Source organism: Jatropha curcas, chromosome 6 (genome assembly GCF_041381405.1).
Source record: "Jatropha curcas cultivar XTBG-Jc1 chromosome 6, XTBG_Jcur_1.0, whole genome shotgun sequence".
Taxonomy (NCBI): domain Eukaryota; kingdom Viridiplantae; phylum Streptophyta; class Magnoliopsida; order Malpighiales; family Euphorbiaceae; genus Jatropha; species Jatropha curcas.
Window position 1 is genome coordinate 21939751 of NC_143156.1, and position 12916 is coordinate 21952666.

A 12916-nucleotide genomic window follows, 5' to 3' on the forward strand; every position below is an offset into this window, starting at 1 on the left:
GACACTGGAAAGACACACCAATTAATGAAAAGATCCTTGGAACACTCATTGGCAAACAAACCGACACCTCATTCTCTTCAAAAGGAGCTATCTTTTTACAATATAAGTAAATAAAAAGTTTCACGCTAACAAGACATTATAATGACAAATAAAAATAATAAAGATGCCTAATAAACCCTCTTTTTGGACATAAATGACAAAAAGTGAAGGGGAACTATTGATAATATATTATATAAAAATAATACACTAATACGTTAATGAGATATTGGACTCCTAATTAAGCTCTAACTGATAGGCTACGTAGGATTTTTATAATCATTATCCTAATACAATTGTCCTAAAACTCCAACATAAATACTTTAGCTTTACTCCTAACGAGGGCTAATTCACAATTTTCCATACTCAATTTCTAAGCTCGTAACGGAAAATTTAAAATATTATTTATGGCTTTATTTATTAAATTTATAGAAAAAAAATACATATATTTTAGGAAATTAAAAATAATAAATATTCATGGGGTGAGGAAAAAAAAAAAAAAAAGGAAAGAAACAAGAAAAAGAAGTCCTAACTCGTCAAAGTAGAGTCATCTTCTGTACATTGTCTTACCTAGTCACTAGAGCCCAATCTTTGTTCTTAAGTCCCAAGCCAATAGGAGAAGAGGAACCACTTTTAAAGATTTATTGAAGATATTTGTTTCTGTGTCTTCGTAAGTGAACAATTTTTGTATTTTCTCTTTTCATTTTTATAGTTGGAGTTGTATTCATTATTTAAATAACAACATTAGCATTTGTGTACATACAAACTGGTGTGAAGCAAATGAAAGTTCTTTTATTTCCATTGAATTACAATATAGTAAGCTTAGCCAATTCATTAAGAAACAAAATCCCAAGCCAAACTGCTTCGTTTGGAATCAAAACTCTCTTTAATCAGAATCATAAAACTAAATAAACCAAATTGAATTGAACTGGTACAATTTGGTTGGTTCATTCTGGAAATTTAATTGGTTCGGGTTTTATTGCAAAAAATGCCAATTTTTTTCAGTTTGGACTGGATCAAGTTCGGTTTTGACCTAGTCGACCTTTTGCTAACTTTTAGGTTCAAACACTCACAAATGGCAGGTTAGCTAGCATCACTTTAATCAAAGCCCAAAGCCCAAATAAAAGAAGGGTTTTTTACTTTCTTCATAAATCTCAAGCTCTACCTCTCTTTCTTAACTTGCTTGAGACTCCGTACAGCTCTCTCTTGTTGCTTCCAGCTGCAGTCACTGTAAGAAAAATTGTGCATTTCTGTTGCTGGGGTTTTTATCTATCTTTTTCGATTCATTTTTTTGTGGAATCAATTAGAATTTCATGTTTTTGTTGTATAGCTACTTTTCCATTGATATCTTGTTTGTAGATCAAAAACCTATACGCATAAAGTAAAAAAGTTGCCGCATAGAACGCGGCCTATTACAGCACATTTGGTGTTTACTGGACTTAATGTCATCTTGGTGTCAATTATTACTCCTGTTTACAATTTTGTGTGCTTTCTTCCTTTACTGGGAAAGAAGGGTATGTTCTAATCTTCTTCTTTAATTATAAGGTTATGGAAACACATAGTTCCATGATGTAGTAGTTACTGTTGTTGGATTATGAATTCGTATATCAAATTAAAATGAATGCATGCTAGTTGGTAGGTTAATAGTTATGTTACCACTAATGAGTTTTGGCTTAGTGATCCTTGAGTCATCTTTAGATGAGGTTGCAAGTTTAAATCCCTAGTTGGAGTTTGATTAACAAAAAATATAATAAAAATTTTTTGTTCAGAATGTTGATCATCTTCATTATTTATGATTCAATATTGCATATTCTATGCATTAATTAAGAAAATGGCTAATGCCCTTCCTTAAATAACGATATCTGTGTAGCCACATGCATATAAAGCAAGTTTTTTCAGAATGAGAACTCTAAGTAATTTATCTTTGTTCACTGCCAGTTTAGCAGAAGCGTGACAGCTTCGATTTTGATTACCGCTATGCTTAGATTGTTTTAGAGGTCTGTTGGCATTACGATTCCTTAAGCCCATGTTTGCTTCACTCTAGAATTAGAATGAAATTCTCTTCTTGAGATTGGATTAACTTTTTTTTTTTTTTAAATTTGGTTCACGAGCAATCCAAATTTTTTTTCATATTTGATGTTTGAATAGATGCAATCTATATTGAAATGATATAATTTATAAGTATAATTTTAATCTAACCAATAAATTCTATTAGTTCTTGGATCGTGATTCTTTGAATATATATACGATTCCATTTTTATTCCAATTCCAAGATGAACCAAATAAGCCCCAAGTGTAAGTACATCATGTTTTTAATGTTAAGTTTTTAAATACCGTGGTCGCACAATTTATAGTTTTCATTGAGCAAGGCTCAAATCTAAAATTTTTAGATTCGTTGATTTTCAAGCTGAGATAAATTCTTTCGAGCTAAGCCTTGAGCCCGGCAGATTCTGCTCGGCTCATTTACTCCCATACCAGTGATTCAATGAACCGATAATGAGATAAATCATGAATAAAAAAAAAAAAAAAATACAGGCTTAGTTGAAAAAAATGAAGTTGGTTATGAGTAGGTTGGGTTTTATTTTTTAAAATCCATACCCACCCACCTTTAAATGAGAGTTTACTTCAATCCATTCGAATCAAGTTCGGTTGAGTATACAACTGAGGTGCATAAAATTGCCATCCTAATCAAGACATGCTTATGAACTCTTATAATGTGAAATTTTTCTAATTTTGTGTATCTCTAGACTAATTTAACGAATTTCAATATTATATAGTAATTTTTAGTATAATTTTCTATATGAAAGTCTCAATTTATATCATGCCAATAATAATACTTTTATTATTATTATAAAGAAATCACTTCATAATTATTTATGAAAAATCATGGTTTTATCACATCTCACATGATCGCACAATTTTTTTAAATGAATTTCTAGCTCAACGAGCACATTTAACTAATAAATTATTAACCTAATGAAGATAGCCTATCGATGCATGCTATAAAATAAATTTGTAAGCTTTAAGGAAGAAAAATGAAATTTTTTACTAATTAGTCAAGATTTGATGCAGTTTAGTGCAGCGTGATTTATCACTTGTCTTGGAAATATTTTCATCTCTCTAAATAATTATTATTTAATTAATAATATATCGAGGGATGTGGTAAATAGACTTATTCTACAAAACTAAAAGTATAGATTTGATTTCCAGCAAATATATATCTATATATATATATATATATATATATAATCCTGAAGCAAAATTTGATTTTAAAAGGCTGAGTTGGCACTGTGTGCTTTCACTATTTTCTTTTTCCCTTTTTTTATAAATTTTCTAATTTTTAATACATTTTGTTAACATTTTTTCTTTTTTTCTTATAAATTTTTCAATTTTTATTATAATTTAATTGAATTAATTATAAAATTTTATCTATTATCTACAATATAACAATATTTTAAAATTTAAACTGAAGAGCTCAAAAATGCATCTATATCTTTCTTTTAATATTTGTGGCAGGCTGATGCCGCTGAGTTCTTCAAATTTAAAAAAGAAATTCGTTAAAGTCATTTAAGTTTCTGAAATGGAAAGCATGCATTAATATACTAAGAGATTAGGAGCCTTGGAGTACAGTGTTTGTTGATCCGTGTCTGATATGTGCTGTTATGCCTAATCATTTTCCCATTTTAGCAGCAGTGTAGCATTTCCAAGTGAAGTCTGGGAGATTGCAGACTCAACATTGCAGTTTTGGTATTCTTATTTATTTCAATATTTAATCATTTAATCAAAATGTCTAAAGATCGCTCTTTAGGTTGCATTATGAGTCCGGAATCAATTGAGCTATGTCTTAAGGACTCCTATTTGAATGCAGCTCTGGACCAAATCTGAATTGTGTCCATGACAAAGCTATTCATTGACTGATAATTTCATTTCTATCCAACTGTACCTGCTTAAAAATATTAATCTGTTGTATCAATCTTTTGATCTTAAGCCTTTTTTGTGAAGCAATATAAATTACAATAGGTTTGCACCGATGGCTGCAAATTATTGATGAGGATAATAAACAGAGATCTGATGATCTATATGCCAAGGATATGGATTCTTCGCAGTATAAGAAAATAAACTTATCAGTTGCCTGTAGACTACTGGCTCGTAGACATAAAAAATGAACATCACATAAGAATAGTCTAAATTAGTTCAAATTATATTATCAATATTCAATGTTTAGAATTCAAATCTTTTTTTTTTTTTTTTTTTTTTTTTTTTTTTTTGCAGGAACCCTTTTTCTACTTGCAATCCCAAGTCCATTGAGGTAAATAATTTATTGCTTTGCTATTTTTTTAGTTTTTAAAGATTTTTATGATTATAGAGTTTCTTTCTTAGTTTGTGATACATTTCTATAATTTTTATTTTTATTTTATTTATATGATTATTATATTTTTATTTAATTAAATTTAATCTTAATATATATCCTAAAGCAAAAAAATATATTTAAGAAGCGAGTTGTATCCTATTTTTTTCAGCATTTTCCTTTTCCTTTTTTTCACAAAATTTCACTTTAAAATCATTCATTTTCCTTCTCCATTCAATATTTGTATTTTACTTTTTTTATAAATTTTTGAGCTTTTTTATATTTTTATTATAATTTAATTAGGTCTTAATATTTTCTAAAATCACTATATAAATTATCTACATTAATAAATTATTTGAATTATGAACTCTAGCTAAATTTTTTAGCATTAGAACATTATCTTCTACCATATATAAATTATCATCTATAAAACCCAAAAAGAAAACATAGTGAGTGAACAAATCATAAAATTTACACTTCTGATAAGGATAAAGGGAGGAGGCAAGCATAGGAGAACTAAAATTCACAAAACCAAAACCAAACCATGAAGTGAAGTTTGGACTCTCTCTTCTCTCTTATCAATATTCCGACGCTCTTTATTCTTTTTTTTTTTTTTTTTTCTTTTAGTTAAATTGTATAACTTCTATTTAGTTTCAAAGTTCTATTTTTTATTTTAATGCATATGTAAATTTTAGCACTACAGATTAAAAACAGATTGCAACTCCTCCAATTTCGATAGAAATAGTAGTTTGATATGGTAGATATATATTATTTGTAGTAGGCATAATTATTTGTTATTTGATTCATTCTACTATTTGTTTCTCTTCGAATGTAAAAAAAATTTTTTTTGTTTGGTTGAGATTGGTTCATATTTGTATTTTATAATTTGAGCATGTATTTGTCTTATTTGCAGTTTTCTCTGAGAAGATGGTTGAAAGTGCTCAAAGTAGATAATCATTATAATTATAACTCTAAATCATATTAAAGATTTTATGAACTTTGTTAATTAATATTTTATCTTTTAGTTGATGCAACTCCAATTTTTTTCAGATTGTATTAACATCGTTAATCGGCATGCTTTTTGTGCGTCTAAGTTTCGATACTGTGACCCATAAGGCTTGCAAGTTCTTTTTCAGTACGGTTTGCAAATTTCTTTTGGTAAATTGTCTTAGTAATACAAATAGAATGTTCTCGTAAATTTTTAAACAAAAGAAAATCTAAATAAGTAAATTAATTTTTTCACATATATTTGCAAATCCATTTATCTTTAATTAATAGATATAAAGATAATCATTAGTGATTACTTATGAAATTTTTCTCTTATCTAAATTTAATTTTTTAAAATTCTTTTTATATATCTTTAGTTTCCAAGAATTATTTAATAGTTTTCTATATATTTTTTCATCTAAAAAACTATATGTTACACCAATCTATCCAAAATTTAGCATTTTATTATCTAATTTACTTTTGCAAGCAATTATTTTTTTACTTTAATTCTAAAGGTTTATGAGGAAAAAATATGTAATATATTTTAGGGAAAATTATTATTTAGTCCCTCCGTTTTTACATAATTATCCAACTAATCTCAAGTTTTACGTAAATATCTAATTAGTCCCTCAGGTTTAACTCCGTCTAATTAAAAGGTCCTTCCGTCCAAAAAGTTGATTTTTTTTCCGTTAATTATAGACTAAAAGACTAAAACACCCCTCCCTAGCTGACGTGGACCATAAGAAAAAATTATTATCTAGTCCCTCAGGTTTTACATAATTATCTAACTAATCCCAAGTTTTACGCAAATATCTAATTAGTCCCTCAGGTTTAACTCCGTCTAATTGAAAGGTCGTTCCGTCCGAAAAGTTAGTTTTTTTCCGTTAATTGAAAACTAAAAGACTAAAACACCTCTCCCTAGCTGACGTGGACCAGTATGAAGCGATAAGGGAGAGAATTGTATAAACTAAAAGACTAAATAATAATTTTCCCTATAATTTTATGCACATGTAGAATTGTATAGACTAAGCTTAATTACACGAGTAGGAAAATTAGCCTTCGCTAAATTTAAAAATGAAAATTGAAGAGTTTCATATAAAGTCGATGGAAACATAATCATTTTTCTCTCTTAAATGTACGGTTTAGTTTTAGATTATGAATATTTGCAAATCGAAAACCATTAAATATAATTATGTCTCTAAAATATTACTGTCTTCATTCTATAATATTTGTCACATTTAGAATTTCATATCTTTTAAAAAAATTATTAAATTTGTATAAATTATAATAAATTATTGAATAAATTTTGACAATATTACCCTTAATTTAATATTAATCTCTAAGAAAATCATTAAATTGAAGTAATAATTATTAATCATACACAAAGGGTAAATATGAAAAAAATATTTATTACTCCTTAAAACCGCAAATATAACAAGTATTTTAGACCAAATTAGACAAATATTTTAGAACAAACTATTTTCTCAAATCTGAGTATTATGGAACAAAGATAGTATTAAAAAAAGGATAAAAAAATTAATTTGATGTTCCAATTAAATATTATTAAATTTAATTGAATCATGAAAGTAAATACCTCTTCAAAAAAGTAAATATCTCATTTTTCTTTTTACCCCAAATTATCATCATAGTTTCTTTTTTAGAAAAAAAGTAATAAATATAATTTTCTATTTTATTCATATTTAATATGCAAATTTTATCAAGAAACATTACTATTATCATTGATAAAATCTAAAAAAAAAAAAACAAAGTATTCCATCTATTCATAAATACTTTCAATTTTTTTATGGTAATTAAGTAAGTAAATTTATTCTTATAAATTATAACAAAATATTAATTAATTTTATTACGTAACCTTAAGTAAGAGAGGAGATGTTATATGATTTTGGAAAATTATAAAAATAATTATTAAATTTAATATAAATAAGGATAAAATTGAAAAAAAAATTAATTACTCATTAATATTAAAAAAAAAAAGATATTTGCGGAGAAAACACCGGCTCTAAAATAATAGTTATTTATAGATAAAAAAAGTAATTATTATTGCCACCTATATTATTATAATTTCATAACTTTGAATATGAATATTAATATTTAATGCAAGATTATCTGCGCAAAAGATAAACTAGGTATATCATTATGGCATGGAAGGAACAAAAAGGAAACAAACTAAGTATATCATTATCGCTTCATACTGGTCCACGTCAGCTAGGGAGAGGTGTTTTAGTTTTTTAATCTTCAATTAATGGAAAAAAACTAACTTTTCGAACGGAAGGACCTTTCAATTAGACGGAGTTAAACCTGAGGGACTAGTTAGATATTTGCGCAAAACTTGGGATTAATTAGATAATTATGTAAAACCTAAGGGACTAGATAATAATTTTCCCCTTATGGTCCACGTCAGCTAGGGAGGGGTGTTTTCGTCTTTTAATCTATAATTAATGGAAAAAAATCAACTTTTCGGACGGAAAGACCTTTTAATTAGACGGAGTTAAACCTGAGGGACTAGTTAGATATTTGCGCAAAACTTGGGATTAGTTGGATAATTATGTAAAAACGGAGGGACTAAATAATAATTTTCTCTCTATTTTATAAAGGGTATTGTTGTATCTTTGGAATATAAAAATTGAGTTATATATTTTTTGGTCTAAAATACTTCCAATCATTTTTATTTTTATTATTCTTTTAGTAAAAAATTATCAATGGAGATTTTGTAAAAAGAATAATATACAATAAATAGAACAACTCGTGCAATGTATAGGCTTTCATCTAGTAACATAATAATTCCAAAGTTATGCCAGTAAAATTAAATGACTCTCAATTATTAGAGTTAAATGAGTTTCCATCATAAATATATTTTCAATTCTTAATTTGTATTCAGATTTTTCTTCTGCTTTGGTTTATTGTAATAGGTAAGTAATTTTGTCATAGCTTGATATATTTAAATTTTAAAAGTTTTGCACTTTTAATCTTTTATTTCAAGTTTATATATCTTTCATTTTTTAATGAATAATATTATTTATCTAAAAAAATAATAATGTATAATAAGGTAATAAAGTGACCGTGCAACAACGGGGTTCACCTAGTTTATTATAAAGGTTAATAGTTTTTTTTACTTTATGGCTCGAGTCGTTTCTTTTTTTTTTAAGTTACAGGTATACAAATTTTTTTACATTTATTATATACTAAAACGGAAACCGACGGTAACAGTAAATTTGACTTCTTTTGACAATTTAGCCTTATATATATTATAAGCCAAATGCCACTTGCGAAGTTTCTACATTGCTTTGTAAAGATTTGGATTTGTCGATCTGCATTGCATTTGTTTATTAACCATTTTTGGCTTGTATATTGACAAAGGACATTTGAACGATTTGAGGTCTAGCTATTTTTTTCTATTTTCTATTTTTATTTTTAATTTCTTTCCTAAGTATTTAAAATATACTTATTAGTTAAAAAAATTAAAAATCCAAATAATCCTTTTAAAAAATAATAAAAATTAATTAAATAGTATCAAATAAATTCAAAATATAATATAAACAAATAGTTATAAATTTAAACTATTGATTATATATTTATAGCCTTTGTCAATTTAAATTAAAATACCTTTTGAAGAATATGAAAGTTATTCTATAAGTATTTAATTATGTACTTTCTCATAATTTTATTAATAAATTAATTATGAATCTCAAATTTTTCCTCCACAATAATGAAATATTTAACCTGGGTTAATTTAGTCTTTTCCATATTAGAAGTTGGGGTATTTTCATTTTTTTTAATGGAGTTAACGGCAAAAATAAAAGAAATTGGATGTAAGGACCAACTAGTCTAACGGAGGTAATTCTCAGAAACTACTAATTAATATTACCAAAATGCAATGATGAGTTAGTCAATTTGGTCAAATGTCAGGACTAAATAATAGTTTTCTCTAAATAAAATAATTTTTTAAGAAAAAAAAAATAAAAGCAATGCGGACTGCTAAGAAAGAATAAACGAATGCTGAGGTCCAGCCCAGAGGACAAAAGGAAAATATATCAGGGCTTTGAAGGACAGACTCTAATTGGGCTTATCTTTAGGTCAAGCCCATGGCTTCAAATACCAAACCACCGTGCTCTTTAAATTGTTTTCTACTGCTTTTTTTAGTCTCTCTCAAAACCCTAACTCTCTTCATTCTGCTTGGAGGCGCCTCTCTTTCTCTGCTTTCTGCATCCGGTAACTACTCGTGTTATTCCTTATCTTATATATGTCTCTGTTGTTTGTATATTTGTTTAATCAATCGTTAAAATCTTTTGTTTATGTTTTTTTTTTTTTTTTCAAATTTCTCAATGGATTATTCTTTATGTGCTACGAGATGTTGACGACTACCAATAGTATCGTAGGAAAACTTTTAGCGATTGTATATGTGTTTTATCTTATTCTTCTTGGCGAATCATTGTTGTTACAGTTGCAATTATGAGCTTCTAGGGATCACTCTGTTTTTGAAATTGACAGTCATTGTTGTTACATTGTATATGTGTTACTGAAAATTTTAAAATCTGCTCTACTTTTAGAACCACCAATAATTTTATGTAATCGTTTATGTAACTTTTAATTTTATTGTATAAAAAATATTAGATATTAGATTATTAACAATGACTTTACTGCTTTTAGTGATCTACGAACATTTTTTTTTCTAATATAATTAGATGTTAGTTTTATTAAAAGAAAAAAAAAAAAGAACTCTTGTATTTGCCTCAATATGCAATTTAATCTAATCTTCATAATAATTATTGTTTATTATCATTACTGCATAAACAATTCACCGAATGATTATTCAAATTAATAGAACATAAAATTCAGGAATTTTGTAAAATTTAACAATAATTTTATTTTTGTTATTTTTTAATATGAGAACAGAGTCTATTCCGATAGCACATAGATTAGAATTTTACAAATTTTACAAATTGTGATTTATTTTTCTCAATTGCATAAACATATTTAATTAAAAAAATTAGATTTCCCCAATTAAATTCCATCAATCAGAATTTTCCCTTTGTATTTGAGGAATTAAATTAACGTGGAGCAAAAGAGAAGTAGAAAAGCTAAAATAAAATAAAATTAACGCAACCAAAAAAAAAAAAAAATCTACTAGTTATTATTGAATAAGTCGGTTTGAGAAAATAAGGAAAAAATATAGAAAAAATCAAGCGGCCGAGTTTGCCCTAGAAAACCTATTCTCTCTCTACCTCGTCGCTCAATATAAAAGCGTTGCTCTCCCCTTAATCTTTCACAGTCTCTCTCACCTCACGCACAGTTGAGACCAATCCTTCTCCAGCCTCTTCTTCTCTTTACGTTCTAAGGTAAGTTTCTTTTGATTCTTTGTCGATCTGTTATTCCTTTGTATATTATTTGTTTATTTTCTCTCTCTTCGGTTTTTATTGTTTTTATCCTTTCCTTTCGGTGGATTTGGTTGATCGGAGATTGAGATGTGCGTTTTTGTTGTGAAAACGTTTTAGATCTATGAATCGTTTTTTTTTTCTGTTGTTATGTTATTTTGTTTTTGATCTAATCTTAAAGTATAGATTCATCGACTGATTTGCTGCGTTGGGTGTTGTTTCTGATTTTGATTGATGATTCGAGAACTTGGGTTTAATTAAACCTTAAGTTATTATACGCCGCGGTGTAGATTTGGTTGGCCATTAAGCTATTATTGAGACTTGTGCCCGTAACCAGCTAGAATAGACTTTTATGCTTTGTTATGACATTCTTAGAAAATGGTATTTCAATTGGTCTATTAGATTATGAATTAATATTTCTTCGTTCCCTTTTGATCTTGAAGAAACAAAATTATGTATTTTGGCTAGTAATATCTTGCTGTTATGAAATGAAAATATTTTGTTTTAACTATTGATCTAAATTCTTTCATTATATATATATATATATATATATATATACACACACACACACACACACACACACACACACACACACACACACATAAAGTTCTCTGCAATTTTTGACATTTCCTCTAATATGTGGAGCAGCAACCATGGTGAGAGTTAGTGTTTTGAATGATGCTTTGAAGAGCATGTACAATGCTGAAAAGCGTGGGAAGCGACAGGTTATGATCAGGCCTTCCTCAAAAGTGATCATCAAATTTCTGCTGGTGATGCAAAAGCATGGTATCTTTTCATTTTCACCCTATTCATCTCTCTTTTATGGAAAATTTGGAAATTTGTGCTGGTTTATGATTGTTATCTCTTTGGTTCTGTTATGAAGGATACATTGGCGAGTTTGAGTATGTTGATGATCATAGAGCTGGTAAAATTGTGGTTGAATTGAATGGGAGGTTGAACAAGTGTGGAGTTATCAGCCCTCGTTTTGATATCGGTGTCAAGGAGATTGAAGGATGGACTGCACGACTGCTTCCATCAAGACAGGTAAACAAACGAAAATATCTAAGTTCAGTTTTATTTTTTCGTTACTGTTAATATTGAGTTGACATGAGCATGCAAATAAGAGTTACTCTATTAGGATCGAGTTAATTATGCTGTAACAAACAAGTAAAACATTATGCTTCAGTTAAGTTTGTATCATTTCTATTTACATTTTGGTATTTAAGAACTTAATCATATATGAAATGACATGCATGATTGGTTGATGCTGCACAATTATGTGGATTCTTTGATGTGATACATATGGATTTCTGTCTTGACACCTAACATCGATTTAAAATTGCAGTTTGGTTATATTGTGTTGACAACCTCTGCTGGCATTATGGATCATGAAGAGGCTAGAAGAAAGAATGTTGGTGGCAAAGTGCTTGGGTTCTTTTACTAGGCTAAGTTTTTGTTTTTTCGATTTAGAGAAAAATTATTCTGCTTCGAAGAGTTTTGGTTGTGCCTTTGAACTTGTTTGCCTTAGGATTAGCCCTGTGCTTTATCTGATTTATGCTTTCTACAAAAGCTAATGTTGGTTTTTTTACTTGTATGAATTGAAGACCTGCATTTCTTTTTCTGGTAGCTCACATCTTATTAACTGTTATAGTTATGATGTCCATGCCATATTTATCTTATTGTTGCATCTTTATTACCTGTAATTTAAAGGTTATGACGTTGTGAATGCAGTTTGCTGAAAACAGGTCGAATAGAATGTCAAATAGGCAGCATGTATATTGGAGAACAATTTACCCCTTTTCTGTTGAATGGAGAGAAAGCTGGTATCAATGTACTAATAAACAACCCAATGAGCATTGATCTAGTATGTTTAAAACAACAGCTAATGATAATCGCAAGAATGTAAAATCTAATTATCCACCCTATAACCAATTAAATCTATAACTGAACAAACGACTGATCAGAATTTTTATTTCAAGCTACGTGGATGTCTAATATGTGGATTTCTAATTTGAAACATGGGGGTATATGATTGTGTTTGTTTTTAGGCTAGTTGTTTTGTCGCTTTTTGTCTTTTTAGCTAGGTAGGACTTTGTCCGTGGTGGAGTCCAAGTTTCAATATGTTATAGGGGCTGAAAAAAAAAATTCCAAA

At 28.0% G+C, this 12916-nt stretch overlaps 1 protein-coding gene across 2 annotated transcripts; it reads left to right on the forward strand.

The window, feature by feature from the left end:
• Positions 1-9447: 9447 nt before the first annotated feature.
• On the forward strand, positions 9448-12390 carry LOC105641573 (small ribosomal subunit protein uS8z/uS8w). Of its 2 annotated transcripts, none has more exons than XM_037641957.2 (4): positions 9448-9601; positions 11413-11550; positions 11648-11808; positions 12110-12390. In XM_037641957.2, the coding sequence occupies exons 1-4, from the start codon at positions 9475-9477 to the stop codon at positions 12206-12208; spliced, it is 525 nt and encodes a 174-aa protein (XP_037497885.1). In that variant the 5' UTR covers positions 9448-9474; the 3' UTR covers positions 12209-12390. The 2 variants fall into 2 exon arrangements, with proteins under 2 accessions (XP_037497885.1, XP_037497886.1); XM_037641958.2 differs by lacking the exon at positions 9448-9601 and adding an exon at positions 10584-10728.
• Positions 12391-12916: the final 526 nt, after the last annotated feature.